Source organism: Eretmochelys imbricata, chromosome 1 (assembly GCF_965152235.1).
Source record: "Eretmochelys imbricata isolate rEreImb1 chromosome 1, rEreImb1.hap1, whole genome shotgun sequence".
NCBI classification, from domain to species: Eukaryota; Metazoa; Chordata; order Testudines; family Cheloniidae; genus Eretmochelys; species Eretmochelys imbricata.
In genome coordinates, this window is record NC_135572.1 from 17,407,331 (window position 1) to 17,432,754 (window position 25,424).

General features: G+C 45.2%; 1 protein-coding gene across 8 annotated transcripts in view; it reads right to left on the bottom strand.

The window, feature by feature from the left end:
• Window positions 1-11,693: 11,693 nt before the first annotated feature.
• The window catches only part of PAK1 (p21 (RAC1) activated kinase 1), a 47,717-nt gene continuing 33,986 nt past the window's right edge, over window positions 11,694-25,424 (bottom strand). For 5 of the 8 annotated variants that reach the window (XM_077841999.1, XM_077842009.1, XM_077841963.1 and 2 more), the window contains 4 exons: window positions 22,388-22,487; window positions 15,329-15,525; window positions 13,687-13,824; window positions 11,694-11,780 (listed from right to left, as the gene is read on the bottom strand). In XM_077841999.1, the coding sequence (XP_077698125.1) occupies window positions 11,694-11,780; window positions 13,687-13,824; window positions 15,329-15,525; window positions 22,388-22,487 (522 nt within the window). The remainder of the gene's footprint in view (window positions 11,781-13,686; window positions 13,825-15,328; window positions 15,526-22,387; window positions 22,488-25,424) is intronic. The other 3 variants (XM_077841972.1, XM_077841980.1, XM_077841990.1) reach the window with 2 other exon arrangements.

Consider the following 25,424-nt stretch of genomic DNA (forward strand, 5'->3'; position numbering starts at 1 on the left):
ATGTCTCAGCCTCGAGAGGCCATTTCCAGGATGGGAGAGCACAGACCGCCCTCCAGGTTCCCAGTCCTGGACCTAACTGCAGGGATTGGACATGGGGACATCAGTGCCAGCTCTGCAGTGTGTCCAAGCGCTTTCCAAAGCTGGATAAGTATTATCCTCATTTTATAGAGGCAGGGAAACAGAGAGGTAAAGTGACTTAACCAAGGGTCGCACCAGTGGTGGATTAGCCACTGGGCCGATGGGGCTAATCCACCCCGGAAAAAATCCGCCACCGGGTGGTGGAAGTCCGGAGCCCCCGAGGAAGCACGGGGCAGGGCAAGCCCTCATGCCCCGACCCCACTCCCCGGCAGAGGCGCTCTGCAGCCCTCGCGCCCCAACCCCAGTGGCTGTGCTGGGCAGGTGGGGGAAGCCCCCGTGCCCCGACCCCGCTGGGCCTGGGACTGGAGGAGCTCTCGCTCCCTGACACTCTTCCATCCCAGGTAAACAGGTCGCTGGGGCCCTCTCTCTTCTGTCCTTTGTTCCCCTCTGGCTGGAACTGGTTGGTCAGGTCACCGGGGTCCTCTCTCCTCAGCCTTTTGTCCTCCCACTGGCCAGAACCAGCTGACTGCCAAGCTGGGGTGGGCCTCTCAGTCACCAGTTTTTAGGGTTCCCCATCTCCAGGCCGTTGTCCGGGGGTCCCGGCTGCTAGGCGAGGTCACACCTGGTCCTCTGCAACAACAAACCCTCTCCCACCACCTTGTTAAACATGCAACGTACCAGGAAACTGAGGCGTACACATGCTATTCATGTAAAACAGTACAAAAATCCCCAACTTCGTCACATCTCTCCCCCCTTCGAGTCTGAACTTCCCCAAGTCACTGGCTGGAGTGACCCCGCCTCAGGGCTGGGGGAGCACTCACGCCCCGCTCCAGCCCTGGGCCTGTGGCAGGGACAGAACTTCTCCAGTCTTGGGTTGTGGGTCAGAGTGTGTGTGGGGGGTGTGGAATGGGGTGGGACCATGGGTGGAACAGGGGTGGGGCTGCAGGGGAAGTGGCAGAACAGGGTGGGGCCATGGGCGGGGCCATGGGGGAAGGGGCAGAATGGGGGTGGGGCTGCAGGGGAAAGGGGGATCCCCCCACTTGCTCTGGCCCAGGGCCCCATGAAAATTTAATCCCCTTCTGGGTCACACAGCCAGGTATCAGACTCAGTCTAGCTGACTCCTATTCTATTGCTTTACCTGCTAGAGCAGGGTGCTTTCCCATCAACCCCACCCTTAATTGGGTGAATAATCACCAGAGTTCAAAGGAAGGGTTAACAGGAGCCCTAGTAAAAGGGTAGAATAAAAAGAGGAAGCCATAAATAACTGCAAGGGCCAAAACCTTTAATAAGTGTGGAAAAACTTAATACGACCGCCAGGGGGCACTACAGGACTGAAGAATTGGAGCACTAACTTGAACACGAAGGAGACATTCTCTGCTCACTCCCTGCACTGAACTCCCACCACCCCTGAACAGGAGTTAGTGATTAAACCTGAGGAGCAGTGAGTACCATAAAGGAAACCCAGCCTGTGATACTTCATCCTTCTCCAGCACCTTCACTCAAAGGGTCTCTGCACACTTTACAAACACGGGCACCGAGTTAGCCTCACAACGCCCCTGGGAAGCAGGGAATGACTGTTTTCTACAGATGGGAGGGAAATGAGGCAACAGAGATTAAAGGCCACATTAAGCGCTCAGCACTCAGTAGCTCCTGTTCTCAGCCAGAGTCGCTGGGTGCTGAGAACAGTAGAAAGATGGATCTCCTCATGTGGCTGCCTCAAGAGGAGTTAAATGGTTTTGAAAACTTCTCCCTAAATGAAGTCCAAAGAACTTTTTGGCAAGACTAGGATTAGAGTCTGAATCTCCTGGCTCCCAGGTCATGCCTTTTTGCATGGAAAGATAGTCTTTCAGTAATGTCCATGGGGTACATTTTTATACCCTGTTTTAATATTCCATCAAGAACGTGCCCTATATAATCCAATAATTAAAAAGAGAAAAGAGTGAACACATTGTGAGCTGTTGTTTTAGCTCATATAAAACAACCTGCCTAGGAATATAAAGAGCACTGACTAGCAACTTCGGGTGACCAACCTGAAACCCCTTAAAGGGGACTGATTTTCAGAGAGTGAGTTGGGGTCTGGAACAGCTTCTATCTGAGGAGTGATTAATAAGACTGGGACTTTTCAGCTTGGAAAAGAGACGACGACTAAGGGGGGATATGATAGAGGTCTATAAAATCATGATTGGTGTGGAGAAAGTAAGTATGGAAGTGTTGTTTACGCCTTCTCATAACACAAGAACTAGGGGTCACCAAATGAAATTAATAGGCAGCAGGTTTAAACAAACAAAAGGAAGTATTTCTTCACACAACGCACAGTAAACCTGTGGAACTCTTTGCCAGAGGATGTTGTGAAGGCCAAGACTATACCAGGGTTCAAAAAAGAACTAGATAAATTGTTCTAGATGGATAGATGGAGGATAGGTCCATCAATGGCTATTAGCCAGGATGGCCCGGGATGGTGTCCTTAGTCTCTGTTTGCCAGAAGCTGGGAATGGGCGAGAGGGGATGGATCACTTGATGATTACCTGTTCTGTTCATTCCCTCTGGAGCACCTGGCACTGGCCACTGTCGGAAGACAGGATACTGGGCTAGATGGACCTTTGGTCTAACCCAGTATCGCCAGTCTTATGAGTTTCAGCACTGTCTGGAAATCATCCTCCTTTAAAGGTGTCTCAGGCTGGATTCCCACAAACTTCAGCAGTCACAAGTCACTTGCATGAGTCACTGCCACTTGCAGCACCCAAAAATCACAAGTCACTTCTGAAAGTCTTGGCTCGATGTTTTAGTGATTAATCTTCTGTGGAAGGTGTTTGAGCTTCTGAAAAGACTGGGCACCAGTTGTACCTCACTCTGAAACAGAAACCGTTCTGAATTTTCAGTAACTTATGCTTCACAAGTCGCTAGCTACCATTTCCTTCCAGCGTATTAGCCTAAATGAACAAGCTCCACCAACAGGAGCTTATCACAGTTTCAGTGCAGTCAGGTATCGTTTGCTGAGCACTACCCCACTGCCCTCCAGTCCCCCACAGGCTTTCTGCCACAGAAAATTTGATGAGCAATAATCTGCAAGATACTTGCTGCTCTCCTATTCATTTTAGGCCCATGTTTTCAGCAGAGGACATGACCCAGGCCTTGTATTCTAAATCTACACTGCCTCCTGCTGGGATCCTGCGCCAGTGTCTTTTCTAAGCCAGGCACGATCAGGCGAGTATGTGCTTGGATGGGAGGTGAAGAAGGACGTAGATCTATGTGAGAGGCTTATGGAGGCACAAGGTTTTGTGGGTCTCACAGGATCAGTAGGATTTGTGCTTCTTGCACAGGGGGAGCAACCTCCCACACTCATACATTAATGGAAGAATTTGAAGGGAACTCAGTGATGGATCTTTGCAGAGTTTCTAACCTCTCATCCACAGGTATTTGCTGTGGGGAGGTGATTTGTACTTTCGCCCCATTACTATTACAATCAGAGCTGTCTGTTCATACAGCACCTAGCAGAGCAGGGCCCTGACCTGTTTGGCCTCTTGGCACTAGGCACAATATAAATGTTAAATATTTTCCAGTTACAAATGTACTGTACATCTCCCCATAAATTTCCGCAGCAACTAGCACCACTGGGGCCAGATCCTGGGTGCTACCGTAATATAAGTAACATAGGACTAGCCATGCCAGGAACCCACAGGCACAAGACGGTTGCAGGGGATACAGCATTCTCTGTAACACAAGGTCCTCTGCCTTGTAAGACCTCTAGCCTCTCAGAGGAAGGGAAGTTAAGAGGATCAGCTAACACTGATTCAGCTGGCAAGGTGGAGACAGAACAACGGCCACATCGTGTAGAGTAGATTAGCCCGAGTGGGACGCACGTTTGGGTGTTTCACTTCTAACAATGTGTGTATACGCACGCACACAACACACACACACTCCTGCCCATCTCTAGAAGGGAGATGAACACCCCAGTGAGGGAGGTACATGTTAAGGATTAATTAGGATGATTAATAAGGATGATTTAGTTGGTGTTGGTCCTGCTTTGAGCAGGGGATTGGACTAGATGACCTCCTGAGGTCTCTTCCAACCCGGATCTACTATGATTCTATGAATTAGCAAAGCAATCTGCAGCTGGAAGTGCCAGTTATATAGTGCGGTATGAATTTACATAGCGGCCAGTAGGTCCCTATGTGCATGTTTTCTCAATGTGCTTGTTTACCAAGGAATTGCTCCTGCCACATTGGTCAGTTTCACCGTTCATTCCAACTGGGCTTCAGCTGTTTCCATCCTGTGCTTTGTGAACTGCCAACCTTACCAGTAAGGGCGTCGCTATGAGAGCTTTCCTTCCTCACCGGCTGCTACAGGAGTCAAGCCTGTGAAATCCCTCAAGGCATTTCATTTGGTTCATTTAACTTCAGGAGGATAAAGCATTCAGGCATGCCACGGTGAGACATGCACAATATTAACTGCATTGCTTTGGTCAGGCCAGGCTGCAGCTGGCTTCCATTATACAAGAAACTGCTTTCCTATTCAACTGTGCAAGTATCAGATCACATCTTTGTCAGTGTCGATTATTTGTGCACCTGCAGGCCCCAAATACAATCAGGGTCCAATTCCCGCCTTAAAGAGCTTACAATCTAAGGAGAAAAGACACACACAGGGGAGGGACAACGAAAGAATCTTACACAGGGGGAATTGAGGCAGAGAGAGAAAGTGACTTGCTCAGGGTCACGCAGAATTTTGCTGGGACCTGCACCCAGATCTCCCTGGTCCCATTTCTCAACCACAAGCCCATCCTTCTTCTCTCTTATCTGGTGCCTCTGTATTAGATACTGGCATTTAGGATCATAACCAACAGAGCAATTATATTTTCTCTCAAAAAGTTTTCAACTAACAGAGGTGATAGGTGCAGCCCTGGGAATCCCAGGCCAGTGAGCCTTACTTCAATAGCAGGTAAATTAGTTTAAATAAGAGTTATAAGAATACCTAGACAAACATGATATAGTAATAGGAACAATAATGTGTGGTATGCTCAAAGGAAAATTACACTTCTCTCACCTATTGGAACTCTTTGAAATCAGTCATCCAAATAGTACACAAAAGAGAACCAGCGGACAATCTATTTGGATTTGATTTTATTTTAAAGAAGCATTTTTTAAAAAATGATTGAGCTGATACATCAAGAAGAAACAATCCAGGCATTGAAGGAGGGTCATTTAGCTGATAAGAAGAGATGGAAGAGAGGCTACAGAGCTGACTTTAAAATGGCCACAGGCCATCATATTTCCAGAGAGCATCTGGAGACAGGAGGTTTCTCAGCAAACTCAAGATTGTGATCAGAAAACAGCAACTGACGACTGACGGACTTAAAATTTTTGTTGAATATAAAGATATATAGCATGACCGATGTGGTCATAAATCCAAAGCATAGGACCAAGGTGAATACAAACCAGACACCTTTTGAAAGGCAATTGAGAAAGTTTCTCTTGTCCAGTGAATCCTGCACCAGCTTTGCTTCCATAATTTTATTCAACAACGAATGAACCTGGACTCTGTCTTCATTTTCCAGTCTCCTGCACTGAATTTTCCAGTTGTCCTTCCAGCAGGATTATGGCATTTTTCTGAAGCTCCCAGATTTGCTCAAATCCTTCCAGCACATGCCTTAACTTGGATGCCTGGCATTTTTCCTCTTCATGCTGCTGCTCTGCAATCTCCAGCTTGCTATGCAGTTGTTTCAGCACTTCTGGATTTCAGAAGATATGTTTCCCATCCCTGATCTTTCTCCTTGAAAAGACTTGTAATCCTGATAATGCAGAAATCTGGAGGCACATTCCCTTTATTTCATCAGTCACCTGGTCACTGGCTCTTTCCAAGTTCCTGTTTTGGAATTCCAAATGTTTAATCTTTACTTCCCCTAGTCCCAGAATCTCTTTGACATTCTCCACCTCTTTGCCAATCTTCCACCGTTGTTCTGAAACAGTCGGTCTTGGCTTGCAAGTTTCTGTCCAGGTCTTTCATACAATTGTTTTATTTTATTAGCTCCTGCTTTTCAGTATCAAGGTTGGGAGCTGTTTCTCTAAGATCCCATATTTGATTCTGTATACTTTCATTGGCAACTGTCAGGTCCTGAATCAGGCAATTATCCATGTGCTCGGTCTGATGTCCTCTGATGCAGAGATAAAATTGTGGGCTTTGTGGAAATGAAACGACTCAAAAACCATGCCTAAAAACGTTAGCCAGGTCATTTGTAAGCCTGACTTCACCTTTACTAAATTTTAGGAGATGTACATGATCAAATATGCTCTTACACATTGTCAGTGGGTTATGTTAGCTCACATACTTTGTTGTGAAACATTTTATTTCATACAATAAATTCAAAGTGGAGCATTTTTCTGGAATTTTTGTTTGGACCTGCTTTATGTCAACAAGTGACAGGCAAAACATTCTTTAAAACTTGAATCTAGCTAACTTACAGGTCATAAAATCAGACTGTTCTCAAACATCATAAATACCTTGTTGTAAATATTGCCTATTTCTATGCACTGCTGCAGTATTTTGCGGGATATGAGTATCATCACAGCTATTGTGTTCTTGACCAAGATTTACAAAAGCGACTAGTGATTTCGATTGCCTCAATGTTGGGTTGCACAACTTTTTCAAAGCTTTTTGAAAACCAGCATCTAAAGTTGCGACACCTACCAAACTAAGGCAACCCAAATCACTCGTCCCTTTGTAAAATCTTGGCCTTTGTGTGGATGTAAACGGTTTTCTCCATGTCTTTACTTAAACTTGGCCTTGATCACACCAAGATCTCTTAAAAAGGCAAATAAAAGAGCAGAAGTGTCTCTATGGAAACCTGGGTCTTCTCAAGAAGAACTCCCACCACTTTTGTTTAAAGGGATATTCCAGCCTGCCAGGGACATAAATAACTTGTTTCAAGCAGTAACAAATAATGGAGCAGATTTATGTTCTGAAACGATACAGATATGTCCCTTTAATTAAGACATTCCAAGACTGAAGCTGTGCTATCAAAGCCATAACAATGGGTGGCTATTCACTCATTCCCATTCTCCTCCTCAGCTACAAGCCTTCCCTTTTAAAGGCACACAAAGGATTTACACACACACACACACCTCTCTCTCTCTCCCTCTTGGGTACAAAATCCTAGAAACTCAGTAAAATAAATCATTTCTATAAACATTGAGGAGTTAAGTGAATAAGACATTTTATCAACAATAATTAAGCATATTGTGTAAGTTCCCATCTGCCTCTTATGTTTTAGGGAGAGGTATAAACTTTTGGGTTCACTATTCTTCAAGGGCCTGTTTCAAAATCCACTGAGGTCAATGGGAGTCTTTCCACCACTTCCAGTGGACTCTGGATCGGGCCTTGATTGCCTAGATTGATGTCAGCCTAATTTCTTGTTAAGCTTTTGCGAGTCGCTGATTTGCAGTGGTGAGCATTCCTTATTATTCTTTGATGTACTTGACACGATCGAGACACCTTGACGTGGACTGATAGTAGGCAAGCAAAGAACCTATTAAGTTATGTTCCAAGCAGCTAATATAAAGGAGCCATTTAAATATAAATATATGTTAAATGGGGAACTAATTAAGCGGCAAAATTGAGGAATCTGGCTCACAAACAGGCAAGAGGATCGTTGACGAGACAATACAGTTAAAGGACTAGCATTTACCTTGAAAAGACCATAGTATGTAAAAACCAAAGAAGCGATCATCAAAACGATGCAGATTTATCTCCATTGGTAAGAGCTTTCCCAGGATTTTTAATTTTTAAACACGTATGGAATGAAAATGTTCTCAAAATGAACTGAAGAAGTTTTAACTTCTTGAAGTTCTGAGAGCATTGCTTCCAAGACAGAGAGTGATGGCCATAAAATCTGACCAGATTTATTACTCTAGTACAGTAGAACTTCAGAGTTACTAAAAGATCTGTCAACCACACACCTCATTTGGAACCAGAAGTACACAATTGGGCAGCAGCAGAGACCAAAAGAAAAATGCAAATACAGTAGAGTACTGTGTTAAACATAAACTACTAAAAAAGGAAAGTTTGAAAAGATTTGACAAGGTAAGGAAACGGTTTCTGTGCTTCTTTCATTTCAATTAAGATGGTTAAAAGCAGCATTTTTCTTCTGCATAGTAAAGCTTCAAATCTGTATTAAGTCAGTGTTCAGTTGTAAACTTTTGAAAGAACAATAACGTTTGTTCAGTTACAAACATTTCAGAGTTACAAACAACCTCCATTCCCGATGTGTTCGTAACGCCGAGGTTCTACTGTACTTTGGCATTAGCCAATCATATGCATGAACTGAAGCAGCACTGAGCCCAGGACATGGGAGGCGATACCTGAATGGGAAAGGCAACATGTTGATACATGAGTCCAGCCAAGTGCTAAAAGTAAGGCAGATACCAGAGTTTTAAACTACATGAGAACTAAAACGGAAGAATTTACCTAACTTACCTGAGGCAGTTAACTTAAGACAGCCAGCCATTGTACTCTGCACCACTGACTTTCATGTCAATAGATCAGGGCAATGAAGCCAGACTGTTAGAACTTAGTTGTTAGAAGATGACATAGCTCTGATGTCACAATGCTACAATTTATCAACGGGCCTCAAAAAGCCTTTGGCAAAATCTCTCACACAAAGCTATTAAGAAAACTAAGTAGTGCTGATGGAATCCTAGGCAAGGCACCACCATGGATTAGAAATCAGCTGAGGGATAGAAGCCAAAGAATAAATGGTTCCTTCTGACTGTAGCCCGCCTAGGCAATGGATAGCCTGAAGCAGGATTTAACATGGTTATTTATAAGAAATCATCCTTGGTCGGGGTAAGTTGTGCTGCAGTCCTGCTACCAGCACCCATGCTCAATTATGGTAGCAGCCAGCATGGATATAGTCTGATCATGTGAGGTGCTAAAGAACTCCTCAACCCCCAGGCTCCCATTGTGAGGCAAGGACCCACAGCGCCTTTATGGATCAGGTTCTAATCCCTGTTATTTACAAGGGCTTTGTCTTAGAGATGTCGGGCAGCTGGCATGAAGCAATGTATTTCCATTGAAATCAGCGGAGCTATATGGATATCCACCAGCTAAGGATGTGGCCTGTAGTCCATTTCCCATTACATGGGCCAATAAGACAGCACCAGGGAAAATATAAATAAACTCCTCGTTTATCCAACAATTACTCAAGGCAATGGTACTTCTCTTCAATCTCTGTCCAAATTCCCCAGGGAGTGTCTATCTGATCATCCAATCCGACTTCCCCGAGGGCTGGGGTGTTCTAGTATTATCACCCCATTTCGTCCTAGGGGTTCACCCAGAAATCCAAGGCTAGTCAGAAACGGATGTCCAGGGAAATCCTTAGTCACAGAAAGGTGAACAAATGGGATTTTTAATGACTGGAGTTTAAAATTACGATCTTATTGCGAGCAGTGAACATGCTGTGAACACTGAGCTGGTGGGGTGGGGAAAATAGTGTCTCGGACCATCCTTTTAGTTGAACTTGTTTTAACTTGTGTCAAGCTATGAGGCCCTGAAAGCAGCTTAATCCAGGTTATTTTAGGTGAGATCTTAACTACAGACTTTTGCAGGCATAGCTATGTCAGACAAGGGCGTGCAAGGTGTAATTTGTGCTGGCAAAAGCCTCTAGTGTAGATACACCCATACCACCAAAGGAACTGCTTGCATTTTCATATGACAGTGAATTTACATAAGATATTGGAAAGCAGGAGATATGTGTATGTAGCTGATGGTGACTGAACTATACAAACCAATTTTTAAAAAGATGAGGCATCAGAAATTAAAGTTCACTTGGAAAATTAGAAGTAAAACAGATGGGAAAGACCTGTTAGACTATTCTGTCCATCTCCCAAATACTGTACATCTGGCAGATATTGTGGCTAAACGCAGTAACTTGTTATGCAACAAGGGAAGAGGCAGAGATCAGAGTGGGGAAGATGAAGAAAAATCCATCAGTATCCAAGCAGAGAGGGTCTATTACAGGTTTCGCCTAGGAGTTGGACTGAGCTACTATGCACTATTACCATTTGCTGGAGGCCTAGTGGTTCCTCCATCATTTAAGCCCTCATACATTGGTTTAATTTACACCATAAGGGGACAGAAGCGGGGGCCCTGGCAAGAAAAGCAACAGCAGAGTCTAAGAAAGCAGCTCCCACCTGTCTTTAATGCATACCTTTTTACACCATCTTCTGGTTCCTCAGTATGGAAATTACAGCAGCTTAGACTCCCTATCATGTTCGCAATTGGATATAAGCAGGTCTAGGGAACTCAGTGTAAAATAATCTAGTTTGCACGTACCACTTTAGCCATCACCTCTGGACACCCAGTGGCAAACAAAGAATAGCATGAACAGTAGTCCCGTTTGAGAGGATTGTGTTTACGACTATGAAGTTAATTCTCTAAATCCTCCCTCTCGCACCCTGAGATCAGAAATGCAGCAGTTTTATTAAAATCAACATACAGCTGGTTATAGCCCAGTGTTTAGGCCACAGGGTTCTCCACTCAGATGCAGTTCCAAGTTTCCCGATACTTTAAAAACTGTGGCAACCAGAGGAATTATTAACCCTCTTGGTCCTCCAGATAAGTCACAGGATAAAGAAAACAGATTATTTAGCTTTCACACACACACACACACACACACACACACACACACTAGCATCTGAGACAAGACCATTTTTCCTGGAACTTGGCATAGGAAATAATACCTTCTCAAATACCAATGTGGGCAAATGGTGATACTGTAATGGTGACCACTGTATCAGTGTTTTATGATACAGAGCACTGATTTCTTTAACACAAGCTGTGCTTTACAAATGAAATAGTTTTAAAAACAGGCCTGTCACCTTCTTCTATGATTTACCTTCTAACGCACCAGAAATGTTATTTTTGGAAGTGACCTAATAATTAGCAGAATTGAAAACTGAAGCCTACACATCTGAGATGAAAACAGAAAGAGGATCTTTTAATCAGAGGCTGATTCACAAGACGAAGCACAAAGGCGATCCATGAATTAAATCCTCCGATGGTTGCAGAAAGTTCATTCAGAATATTTCAGCTCTCTCTGTCAAGGCGTCCGGCAGCACTGAGGAAGTGTTTGGTGCCGTATACTCCTGCATCCCCCTTTTCAATTATTAAAGCTGTTCAGATTTCTGCTGGCTGCTCCATTATTCAAGTAATCTGAAGCATGCAGGAGTTTCAGTAGTGTGATAACTGAGCTGGGCAGAGGCAGGGAAAAGCGGCCAGCGAGAGATGTAATTTGTTAAGATAAACATGGTCTAAGGCTCCACACTTATGTTAAAAAATAAACATTAAGAGATATGAACTCAAACTGGCTTTGCTACATCAGGCTCAGAGGTTCTCAAAAAGACCTTGTCAACCATACAAAATAATCTTCTCCCACCAAGCGGGTGAGAAGGCTGTTCACGACTTTAGATCAGCAATGCCTCCTTTAACATTCAACAAATACTACTTCTGTGGCCCACTCTCAGGGGATCAAAGTTTTGGGCACCCCCAAGGAGCAGGAAGGCAGGTATTCAGTCTCTGAAATGAACATTGAAAAGACTTGGCACAATGACTATGATGATTCCTTGTTAGTGGTTGTTCTTTGCTGCTTCTTTTGCAGCAATAATCAGAGGAGTGAGACTAGAAAGGGGCTTCGCAATTTTCAGGAACTGGTGCTAGGAGAGAAGGAGAAAACCAAATTATTGATGACGCCTTTGAGGTCAAGTCTCACCACAGAGTGAAACGTTTGCACCAAAACCATGTAGAGCTCAGTTTAGTTTAGTTACAAGCTCAAAACTCAAACCAGGTTAAACTCAAAGTTTTGCTGAAGTCACAAACCTTTCAAGCAAGCCTGGACTGAGTTCCAGCTTTGCACCAAAATCAGGCTAAATTCCCAGCTTTATGGGCTTGTGACACAAAACTAGTTAACAGGTTTCAGAGTAACAGCCGTGTTAGTCTGTATTCGCAAAAAGAAAAGGAGTACTTGTGGCACCTTAGAGACTAACCAATTTATTTGAGCATGAGCTTTCGTGAGCTACAGCTCACTTCACGGTATGCATCCGATGAAGTGAGCTGTAGCTCACGAAAGCTCATGCTCAAATAAATTGGTTAGTCTCTAAGGTGCCACAAGTACTCCTTTTCTTTTTACAAAACTAGTTGAAACTCAGGAAATTCTTCATGGATTCTGAGTTAATTCAAAAATATAAATTGAAAGTTAGAGGATCTTAGTCCTGGATGGAATGAAGTCACAGAGCTCTGCTCTAGTTCATCCATAAGTTATTGAGCTGGATGTGGGAGTCACTGGGTGATTTTCTACGGCCTGTGTTATACAAGAGGTCAGACTCTATCATAACAGTGCCTTCTAGCCTTTCAATCTATTAATATCTGCAAGGCAGAACTGGAGTTTGGCACAGCTATAGTCAAACTGACAATCCAAGTCATTTACTAGATATCCAGGGGTCCATTTGCAGGACACCTTCCACTTACTACAATGCAACACAGATACTGTTGTGCGTCCATCACTATACGTGGTGCCACAAAGCACTGTATGGAGAGATCCTCCTGAGCTGCAGGAGGTGGGTTTTGAGGTAAATTTCAAGAAGTGGAAATACCTGCTGCAGTGGGGAAATAATTCCATGTATACTGGGTAACAAGTAAAGTTTCTAATGCCCAATCCTACCATAGCACGTCTGGGGGGGAGAGCAGAAGACAGATTCAAAGAGGATCTCAAGTAAGGGAAGTCAGGTACAGCTCAACCACTGAGCACTTGAGGGACATGACCATGCCATCAGTCACACATGCACAACTCCCACTGGACTTCTGTGGGAGTGGAACATACACAAACTGATGGGGTTGAATTCAGTCCTGGAACTGGACATCCATGAAAACAGAGGGGAAGTGGGTGAGAGGACAGTACTGTTCTGCCCCCTGGACGCATTTTGGCTAGAGCACCCGAGCTCCTGAAACAGAAACAGCAGGGATTTAAGGAAGAGCATTACTCTGAAAAGTGAGAGAATGGTACCCAACAAATGGCTAGCGATTAAGGCATGAGTAGCAGTGTCTCAGGGGAAGCAGACTAGCAGAGAATGGACAGGGAGGAAGTCCCCTTTGTAGCCAAGCTGAGGTGAATTAAGGAGAGAGACAGCAGGGTCTGAGACATGGTATAAAAAGACACTTGCAGCAGAAGGGCTGTCGTGGGGAATCATGCAGTTGACAAGGCCAAGAAGAGCAGGGAGAGAAGTCTGAGCAATGAGGGAAGAGTGCTGAGACACACAGGGTTGGGCACCAGCTGTGGAAAAACCATGGGAATAAGGGGCTCTGCATCTTGAAGGATCAGGCCCCGGGTGAGCATTTTGAATTTGGTTACAGAATATTCCACCCAGCGGTGGCCAAAACAAAAAGAGACAGGAACCAGGAAAAGAGTCCTAAAGTAAAAAAATCCTCATCAATCCACTCCCTGTGCCCCTTCAGGCATGTGTGTGCCATCAGCCATGCCATTTTAAACATAAAAGGAATCCTTAGCAAAGGCCAGAGTGCTGGCTTGACTTGAGCGCGCCCCTCCACCCCCATCCCAGTGGTTACCTGTAGCAGTTCTTTGGCAGAGCCTCTTTTCTCTACATCCATCTCGAGACAGCGGTTTAGGAAGTCTCTAAATATGGGCGAAAGCTTCTCAGGGTTCTGCAGCTCTGGAGTACCATTGGTAGCAATGAGATACAGGGCCTGAAGGAAATGAGCACCAAGGAAACAAAAGGAAATGAGGGGCAATTCAGATTCACCCCTTGTTTGAGTGAGATCCCTCCTCCTACAGATTACACAGGCTTCTATTTTTCCTGCACATTCCGTTAGGAACAAATTGTTGCATGATTCATACACGCTTATGTCCATCCATGTTTATTATAAAACAACACTGCTGTCTGCCCTATTTTTAAATGGACAGGATCCAATCCTCTAGTATTTTACCCTATTTAATCCAGGTTTGGATCCTGTAGCCATCTGGAGGGATTTGCAAGAAGAAAAACATTTCATGCCTTGTCTAAGGGCTTTTATATACAGAGGAGTTTACTAGCATAACTATATCAATATAATTATGCCACTGTGGTTTATACTGGTATAACTCCTTGAGTAGATACTTTTATTCTGCAAGAAGAATGTCAACACAGGGAGTTATACCACTATAATTACAGCAGTGTAACGCTACTGGCATAGTCATGCCTGTAAATGTCCCTGCAAACACAAACCCAGGCCTTGTCTACACTGCCACTTTACAGTGCTGAAACTTTCTCGCTCAGGGGTGTGAAAAAACAACCCCCGCTCCCAGCACTGGTAGCTACTCCCCTCGGGCTGGGGGTGGTTTACAGAGCTGGGAGAGCTCATATAAGGGAAGGTCTGGTGTATATCATATATGGTGTATATCATATATGGACAATGTCAGGCAGGTTAGAGCCAACATTTTTAGATTATGTAAAAACCCCAAAGTTTTACGAAACTATTAACAGGAACATTTTCTATTTTTTTTAAATAGTTGATGAATGTGCTTGGATTTGAAACTTCTCCTGCAATGCTTGCAGCTCATCCACTGCCTGGGCTCAGCCTTTGCAACCCATCCACCACTGCCACAGTATGAGAACCAGGCAGTGAAATGATGGAGTGGGATTGCACAGGAGGGGCTGGGCTTGAGGATTTGAGAAGCCAGCCACAATTACAAAACACTATGCCTATCGGTGCTCCTGCTGCCACATGCTCATAACTTGGGATAGGAAGTAACTACCCACAATCTGGCCCTCAACATCTTACGAGTGAGTCTACGAAAGCGCTTGCCATGCTTTGAAGTGGGCCACTGGAAAGGTATTCCTGGAAAGACAGCTTGAGAAGGACAGTTAAATCACTTCACAAAACCGAGACCACGGGTTTCCACTATCTAGAACCAAATTCAGACTTTTAAGGCTCTGAAATGGTCAGAATTTTCCTCATTTCTAATTTCTAGGCAGCATAGGGACTGAACAGAGAGAAATGTCACAAAAGGCCATTCACGTATTGCTTCTGGCCTAATATAGCAGAGAGGTTCAGAGAAGCATCCAGGATGCATCCGTTCACCCTAATGCAGAAACTTCTGAGGTTTCCTTATTAACATATGACTATACAGTAACTATCACAAAAGTGAAGCCAGGTTTGACGCATCTGGCTGACTCTCACATGGCACTGCAGTGACACAGCATTGGCTTACTCTCAGGGGGTTCTCATTGAGGTAAGGAGGCTCTCCCTCAATCATTTCAATAGCCATGATTCCCAGAGACCAGATGTCCACTTTCGGCCCATAAGCTTTCCGCGTCACCACTTCAGGAGCCATCCAGTAAGGTGTCCCCACCATGGTGCTGCGTTTGCTCTGCTCTGGTGTTATCTGGGCACAGAAACCAAAGTCAGCTGAAAGAGAAAATGAGGGTTGGGAAGCAAGGAGACATTTTAAAGATAAGTTAGTTTGTTCACAAAGATATAAAAGAACATAAGAACAGCCATAATGGGTCAGACCATCTTCTGACAGTGCTCAGTGCCAGGTGCTTCAGAGGGAATGAACAGAACAGGTAATCATCAAGTGATCTATCCCATGTCATCCATTCCCAGTTTCTGACAAACAGACGCTAGGGACACCATCCCCGCCCATCCTGGCTAATAGCCATTGATGGACCTATCCTCCATGAACTTGTCTAGGTCCTTTCTGAACCCTGGTATAGTCTTGGCCTTCACAACATCCTCTGGCAAAGAGTTCCACAGGTTGACTGTGTGTTGTGTGGAGAAATACTTCCTTTTGTTTGTTTTAAATCTGCTGTCCATTAATTTCATTTGGTGACCCCTAGTTCTTGTGTTATGAGAATGCCATTAATGCCAGAGAATTGACTGAAAACAAGGCTGAAAATGGAGTTCATATTATGCATTGGCTGATGTAAGTTACGGCAGCAGTTATGAAAGGAAGGATAGTTATGTGATTAAGACACAAGGCATCTGGATTCTGTAACTGACTCACTGTCATGCCGTTGGACAAGTGAACACCTCCACAACCACGTATAAAATGGAGACAGTATTTCTTGTCTCACAACCTCCCTAAGAAAGTAATGTCCTTATAGCACCTTGAAAGCGTAAAGTGCTATATATGCTGTACATTCTAAATGTCATTATTCTAAGGTGACACTGCCAGAAAAGTTAACTGATGCTAAATCTAATCTGGGATTAGGATAGTCTATGTTTTTTCTCATCAGATGTGTCACAGTCATATTATTTCCACAGTAGATATGTCATCCCATCTAGCTGTATTTGCTTTACAGTGTGAACGCTTATGTCCATACTAAAATTAATTTACTTTTAGACATTTAAATTCAGTTATGGTCAAAAGTAGGAAGGGAACCTTTAAGCAAAGATTTCTGATCCCCATGTCTTTTCAACTCATCTGCTTATTTTGCTGATTAAAACAAGTGTTTACTCCTGTTAGCCTTGCAAAGCCAACACAGCAAGCTGGTTTCTTTCATGCCTCGTGCACCATAAGAAATGTTTTCTTACTGGAACTGTGATTCTTCGAGATGTGCTACAGATGCGTATAGTCCGCGTAAGTGCGTGTTCGCCCAGTGCACCGAGCTGGAGAAATTTCCTTAGCAGTACCCATAGAGAGGCAGCACTTGTGCCTTGTGGCCACAGCCCGTCCCTTGGCTACATGGGACCACGCTGTCCTAACCCTCCCTCAGGTCCTTAGCACCAACTGCCTGGAAACGAGACTCGAATGCAGAGAGAATGGAGGGTGCGTCATGGAATACATGTCTGCAGTATATCTCAAAGAGCCACAGTTACAGTAAGTGACCATTATTTCTTCTTCAAGTAGACACAGCTGTGTATTCCACTTGAGTGACTCACAAGCAGCAGCCCGCCAGGAGGTGAGGATCCGTGTCTACCTAAACGATCACTGCAAGGACACTCTACCAAAGCCTGCATCCACCCTGGAACGTGCAGTTATGGCATAATGGTTCATGAACGTATGTATCGATGACCACGTAGCAGCCCTGCAAATGTCCAATATGGAAACGTCACTGAGGAATGCTATGGATGTTGCTTGAGCCATCATAGAATGAGCTCGCACTCGTGGAGAGGGGGTAACCAGAGCTATTTCCTATGCAGTCTTGATGCAGGATGTTATCCATTTGGAGATGGTCTCTGCAGAGACTGTTTGACCCTTCATGCGATCTGCATACGACACAAATGAGGCAAAGCATGAAATGGTTTAGGCCTGTCCAGATGTCAGGCTAGCCTGACATCTAAGATATGGAGATGCTGCTCCTTTGGAGATGAATGTGGCTTAGGAAAGAACACAGGTATATACATCACCTGGTTCAAATGAAACTGAGAAACCACTTTAGAAAAAAATTTTGGATGCAGGCCATAAAGTCACTTTGTCTTTGGAGAACTGTGAATAAGGAGGCTCTGCCATCAAAGCCTGTAACTCTCTCACTCTCCTTGGGGATGTGATCACTACCAGGAACGCAGTTTTCTGACACACAAGCGGGAAGGGACAAGATGCCAGGGGCTTGAACAGAGGTCCCATTAAGGCTGCGAGGATGAGGTAAGGTCCCATAGAGGAAATGGTTCTAGGAATGGAGGATGCAGATGAAGAAGCCCTTTTAAGAATCTTGCTACCGTGGCACTGAAGACAACTGATCTTCCCTGAATGACTGGGGCGGGGGAGGGGAGGGGATGAAATGCCGATATCGCTGCCAGATATACTATCAATTAACTAAATATAATCCCCAATGACAGAAGGTGCGGCAGGTTCTCCAAAATGCCCTGGATAGAGGTCACCAATGGTTGGATTCTGCAGGCTAATGGTCACACCGAAAGTCACTTCCATTTCACTGAATAGGGCACCCTGGTGGAGGGTCCTCTACTGTTAAGGAGGACTTGTTGGACAGCCACCAAACACTGTTCTTCCTCCTCATTCAGCTGTGCCACAACCATGCCACTTCCAAAGCCAGCAGAGAGCAGATCTGCTCAAAGAGCAATATCTCGTGAGAGGGGGCCCTGAAGGGGGATGGGGAGGGAGGGTGGGAAGGAGTTGTGGAGAGGAACTGGATGGCATAACCCCATCTGATGGTGCTTAGGACCCAGCTGTGGGTGGTGATCAAGCCCCAAGCATTGTGAAAGCAGGCCAGCCTGTCCCCAAAGCAGGGAGATGAGGAGAGGAGCAATGACTGGAACAGTGCTCTGGACCAAGGAGGCCCAATGGGCGCTTGGAGGACAGTGTGTGGACTTGCCGAACCCCAAGACCAACTGCTTTTTCCTGCTGAATCTATCCCTCTTTCTGGGTTTGTCCCATTGCCTTGGAGGAGGGCAAGGCTGGCCAAATGTGTGCTATGGACGATACTGCTGCTGAACGCCTCAGTGGCACCTCTGCCCCACTGGTGTGTACACCCCCAAGGACCGCAGGGTAGTCCTGGAGTCCTTGAAGGAATACAGCTTCTCGTCAGTTTTGTCCAAAAACAGCAGTTGGCTATTGCAGGGCAAATCCTCAATGGCTTGCTGGACAGCAGGGGCAATGCCCAGATTCTGCAGCCAGGAAGCCCTCCTCGTGGTGACTGCAGAGGCCGTCACCCAGGCCAAAGTGTTCACCATGTCTAGCACAGGCTGCAAGGACACCTTAGCCACCAAGCAGCCTTCAGTGACAAATGCCCAAAATTCCTCTCACAAGGCCTCGAGCAGCTGGTCTGTGAACTCTGACATGCTGTCCAGTTAACAAAATCGTACTTGGACCACAAGGGTTGCTAGTTAGCAATTCGCATCCATAAGGAAGAGGAGTTGTAAATCTTCCTGCCCAGGAGGTCCAATCATTTAGAGTCCCTATCCTTGGGGGACTACCCTGCTGGGCTCTGTCATTCACCACAGTTACAACTAGGGAATTTGGGGCTGGAGGGGAGTAAAACCCCTCAAATCTCTGCATGGGAATGAAACAGCACTTTTCCATGCTCTTAGCTGCAGGTGGTAACGAAGCCAGCATGCTCCAGAGGGCCTTAGCTCATTCAAGGAGCGCATACTTGACAGGAGGGCAACTCTCACAGGAGCAGACTGCTGCAGGATATCCACTAATTAGTGGGTATTCTCTTGCAAGAGCTCCGCTTGGATACTGAGGGAAGAAGCTATGCCCCGCAAAAGCTCTCGGTATGCCTTAAAATCCTCCGGTACCTAAGGCAAGGATGAGCCAGGCAGCACAGAATTGTCCAGAAACGAAGACTAGGCCCTTACTTGAGCCAAAGCCGGATCCTGTTCCAGGGCTGATGGACCCAGATGGAAAGACTGCGGAGGCTCCTCAGGGAGAAGGACCCCCAGAGCCTGGGACTGCGGTGTACCATGATGGTCATCACTGCAGACCTGGCCAGCAATTTTGCCTTAAAGCAAAATGAAGAGCAGGACCTCTGCAACCGAGGAACATCCCATGGATTCCATGGAGACTGTTGACATGGATTCCATGGAGACCGTTGACATGGATAATGGCCAGTAAGTGCCAGGCCACAGGACTCCCTCCTGATCATGAGACAAGCACCAATTCTGGTACTCGTAACATTCCATCAAAGGGCCCCAATGCTGGTCAGGCCATGGAGAGCAGGAGAACGACGACCCCGACTCAGTTGCCAAGGAGCCTTGGGATCCTGGAAAAAAGGGTGAAGTGAGACCAGAGGGAGCAAGTAACTGGTCTGATGAGTCCCACGTCCAGAACAAGTCAGGAAGAGGCGCTATCCATGGAACCGGTACCATCAGTATTGAGCGTGCTGGTTCTGGAAGCGTTGTCGGGCCCGAAGTCAGCAGCAGTACCGGACTGTCTGACAGTACTGACGTTGAGGGAGGTGAAAGCCGCCGTGGAAGCACTTGCAGAGCCAACCGTAGCAGTGAAGAGGAGATTCCTGGTACTGAGGTCCCTGTACTGATTCTGGCACCGACCCTGCTTCCACCACCTGTGGAAGGGGAACATTGGGGTATGGTGCCAACAGACCCGAGGGCTCAGCAGCTCATTCAATCAACAGGGCTACAGATGACACAGCCCTGGCGAAGTCCTGGACCAAAGGAGAGATTGGGACCAAGAGGCAGAGGAGGTCTGTAGCTGCCTGATACACCACCAATGTGGAAACAGTCAGTATCAGTATCTCCCTTGTCAGTACCAGACTCAAGATGCCAGAACCGGAGTCAACAGCACAGGGTTTCTAGCCTTCCTTCTTGGTACCGGGGAAGGGTTAGAGGTACCTGTGCCCTCCCACGCGCCGGCAACAATTCTGTGCTGGTCCACGCTTTTCCTGGGTCAGGCGGAAGAGTCACCCCCAGACCTGAAGCAATCTCAGTTGGTGTCATGGGACCTTTTCCTCAGTGCCGTCAGCAGGTAGGGCTCCTCAGTTTCTTTAGAGAGGTGACTGCTCCAGAACATGAAGTGGCAGCTCTCTCAGAACCCAAGGGTGATCTGCAACCCAATGAGGGCCCTGGTACCAAAGCAGGCCTGTTCAAGCAGGGGTTGCTTCAGGCAAAGGTCCCACGCCTCGAGTCTGTTTTCTTAAACGAGTCGCCAATCCCACAACACTCTGATGTGGGCCTCACCGAGACAGAGCAAGTACTGGATGTGCAGATCGCTCCTCCACAGAAAGGACAACGTTTAAACATCGATGGGGTCATCACCAAGGAAACAAACTACCACAACTAACGCTACTCTAACACTAAGGCTACTACTAACTAAAAGAACTAGATAAGTTCATGGAGGATCGGTCCATCAGTGGCTATTAGCCAGGATGGGCAGAGATGGTGTCCCTAGCCTCCGTTTGCCAGAAGCTGGGAATAGGTGACAGGGGATGGATCACTTGATGATTACCTGTTCTGTTCATTCCCTCTGGGGCACCTGGCATTGGCCACTGTCGGTAGACAGGATACTGGGCTAGATGGACCATTCGTCTGACCCAGCATGGCCGTTCTTATGTTCTAACTACACACAAGGGAAAATAGTAAACTAGTTGAGAGGTAATGAGGTTAAGATCACACAGGGCTCCAACTCAAGACACAGGCAGTAAGAAGAAACTGAGGGAGGGTCAGGACAGCATTGCCTCATGTAGCTAAGGGAGGGGTTATGGCCATGAGGCATGAGTGGCGCCCCCTCTGGGTACTGCTAGGCAAATTTCTTCAGCTCTGGTGCACTGGGTGCACGCACACCTAAGTGGAATACATATCTGCATCTGCTCAAAGAAGAAACATAACTACCAGCAAAGTTCTGCCGGTAGAATTTTATTTCAGGTTGAGGTAAGGGGGAAGAACACACACAGCATAAATTTTAGATCCCAGGTTGAGCCTTGCACCCAGGCTAATAGTTAGAAAAATCATCTATGGGTTACAACTGAGTACATTTGTATTGGAGCCATTGAGAGAATCAGCCTGAAAGCTTACTGCACCATTTTCACAGAGAGACTTTTCTAACTTAATCCACACTAGGCAGCTATTAGAATGCAGTTTAAAAAAAAATTCTATAACGCACATGGCATCTTTGCCTCTGGCTAGCTATTCATAGCTTGATACAAAGTCAAAACAGTGGGATATTGAACTGCAGTTCTACTCTGAAAAGGGATTACGTAAAAAATATAAATGACACCTTCTTACTCAGCAGATCTGCTCCTAGAGTGAATTTGGAGTTATATCTGCTCATGTTACTGACTAAAGCAGAGGTTTATTCATTTATTTATTTATGTCTCCTGTTAACCCTGGAGCAGGTTTCTCTTCCATCCAGTACACCATCAACAGAGTTCTTTACTAGGTTCCAACCAATTACCCCTGTGCCACCCCATGGAAAGCAATATGATTGCACAGGTGACATTAAGGACATAATGTGGCATGCAGAATCTTTACCACTGGTGATAATGTGCAAGAAGGAAAGAACTCAGCTTGACTCTCAGAGCCCAGGCTGAGTGGGCATGACTGACAGTTTGTAAAGATGGAAAACATGGAACCCCCTCAATGCTAGTTCATTGTTTTTCATACTAATGGTGCTCAGTCTGCAAGTAACGAGATCTCTTCCGCCCATCCTAACTCATCCTTTTTAATCTAGCCCAACCATATCTAAAGCTATGGTCTCAGTGCACAGCTATTTATCCCTGCAGCTACCATTAACGCAAATAGGTGTCACTGCCTATTGCTAACCTCACAACACAACTGTGCCTTGGAAGGACAACCTGCCCTTTAATTTGCAAGCTCACAGTTCAAGTCATCATCAAGGCTGCCTTCTGCATACTTAGTTTGACGGAGCCATCCATTCCTAGTAGAATGTTGTCGCTCTTGATGTCTCTGTGAATGACTTGGCTTGAATGCAGGAATTCCAGAGCCTGAAGACACTATGAGAAAGTTCACAACATGGTATTTTTTTAATAAACCCATTCAACAACCTAGAAAATTGCATTTAAAAAGGCGCAACTGACCAACTAGTTGAATCTGAAGATATGCACTTTTAAATAACATGGCCTGAGTTCCTTTACTATAAGCAACATATTCTATCTCCACAGTTTAATGACCGCATTTCTGATGTGACACACAAGTGATATGTCAGAGTATCTCAAATCTGTGTGGAATGGAGACCGATCTGGATAGAAACAAAGGACCCAACTTGGAATGAATCATGAACTGAGCAAAAAATGGATTTTTCTGTTCATTGGCAATTGCCCCCAAAATAAACATATTCATAAATAAATTATTTTGGGGTCAAACCGAAAAAGGCATTTTTTAAACTTTTTAGCAAATCAAAAAAAAAAATTTTTTTTAAGTCAAAACTAATAAAAATGTCTCAATAATGTCAAAACAAAAAGTTTCACTTCTACCCAAAACATCTTGTTTCAGTTTTCCGGCATTTTGACAAAAGCAAAGGGAAGGATTCTCAAACAGGGAGGAGGAGGTTGGGTGGAGCCTCCCGTATAAGCTTTTGCCCACAGGTGAGAGCAGCCGCATGGGATGTGGGAAACTGAGGGCTAGTCTACACTGGCAACGCTAAAGCGCTTTCATGTGGTTTGTGTAGCCACGGCAGAGCACTAAAAAAAAACACCTCCATGATGGGCGCAGCTCCCGACGCCGGTGCACTGTCAACACTGGCACTTTATAGCGCTGAAACCTGCTGCACACAGGGGGGTGCTCTTTCACACCCGCGAGCGAGAAAGTTGCGGCGCTGTAAATTGCCAGTGTAGACGAGCCCTGAGATTCTCAACAGCATCCCAGGGCAAGGGGCTCACTGGCATCCGGGAGCGAGTTTCAGCTGCCCTGACGAGTTGATGTACCCCAACTCATTAATGACATACATGACGCCTTTTAGATACAGGTTACGATATCAATAGAAAGCTAATGCCAGATTCTTAATATTATTGAGTGTGTATGTACAGGGGACAAATTCAAATTTACAAACATGGGGAATTACGTTCTTAAAGTGTATCTGCCAGGCAGAGCTGAAGTTACCCTACCCTAGACAAAGGAATGTGGTTCTGCCACCTTGAAGGTACTTCCAAGGTTGAATAAGTGACAATGGGAATGCAATTTACACAGAAAGTTAATAGGACCATCAAGTAAACAAGGGGAGGAGATAACCACTCAGCATCACAACACGGGGGGAGGGGGAACGGACTGCAAGAAACAGATCAATTTGCATTTTAACAAACACCAGCAGGGGAAGAAAACAGCATGAAATTCCCTTCACCAGGAGACTCCATGGTGCCTTCCTCACAGCTTGAATGAACTTTACTTTGGGGAGATTAACCTTTAGAAAAATCCATTGCAACAGTTCACTACACTATGAAAGAGAGGGGCAAAAAAAATCCCAAGTTATCTTCCATCTAAAAAGACAATCTTCCTGGACTTTGTGGAAGAACCCAACCAGAGGGGAGGTCAGCCATCTTGCTGGAAAGTAGATTGGTACATTGAACAATGGTTGTAGCTTACTTTGTTAAGTCTTAGCTGCTAGAAAGCATTTTTCACTTCTATTTGCCTGTAACCACTTCTAGCTCTATTCTTTATACTGGAACTCACTTAAAATCCTATCCCCTCTTGTTAATAAACTTGTTTTACTTTTAATCTAACCCAACCCAGCATTGCCTTTGAACTGAAGTGATAGTTAACTCCAGTTAAAAAGTGATGAGTTGGAGCAAACAAGCCTTATTATTCCTCTGAATAGTCCAGGAAAGGACTGGACATTTCAGAGCTGGGACAATTCAGGACTGGGGGCTGTTCGTGGGCTAGGGGCTGTTCATATCGTCATGTGTGACTAAAGAGAGCAAGAATGAACCTTCAGCCTTGCAGTGAGGGCATTTATTTAAAACTTGAGCTGGGAGAACCAAGTTGAAGTCCCAGTTCGGCATCAGGCAGATGAGGAAACTGAACCCAAGTCTCCCACATCCCAGGTAACTGCTCTAGCCACAGGGCTATTATAAGGAAGGCACCACCACCACCATTTTGTGAAGGCTTTGCTTTGTTTTCTTCAAAAGGCCCAAAAACTGAAATGAATTGTTGTGGGGTTGAAACAAAATATTTCCTTTCCATGGTACTGAAAACATTTCAACTTTTTCTGTTTGGCTGAAACTGGTTGGTGAACTCAACACAAATTTGTGAATAGCTTCACTCACCCAAAACTGAGTTTTTCAGGAAAGAAACTTCTGGACAAATTTGCCTAACTCTAGATCTGAGGGTTAAGGCATCAAAATGTTACCATGCTGCAAGGGATCATGTGTTGGGAGCCCTAAAAGTGATTTTGAGCCAAATTAACTAGATGTGGGATCTGGGATTGCCCTGAAAACAGGGACTATCCTAGAAACTCCAGAATAGGTTGCAAGCCTGTCTGCAAACTGAATGTTAACACTGAGATGATGGATCCACTAACGAGGCTGTGAAGAAATAGGTCAAACCAAATTTAAAAAATAAACACTGTGTATGGGCTCCTCTGGCACAACCTGGAATAAATAGTTTTGCAATATCACAAGAGTACTCCCAGAAAACTCCTCTGTAGTAGTGAGCTGGCCCATAAAGGCCCAGGAAATAACAGAGCTTCCACAGTTCTTCTCTCTGATACATGTTTTTCAAAGTTTCTTCGGTATAATTATTGAATTGTAAACAACATTTGAAAAGGAGAGAGATTTAAGAACTGCACCACAAGTGGAAAAAGAGCAGCTTTATATTCTAGATTTTCAGGCCAGATGGGACCATTGTGATCACCTAGTCTGCCTTCCTGCATATCACAGAGCACAGAACCTTACCTAGCATTATTTCCATCAGGCCCATAACTTGTTTGAGTTATAGCA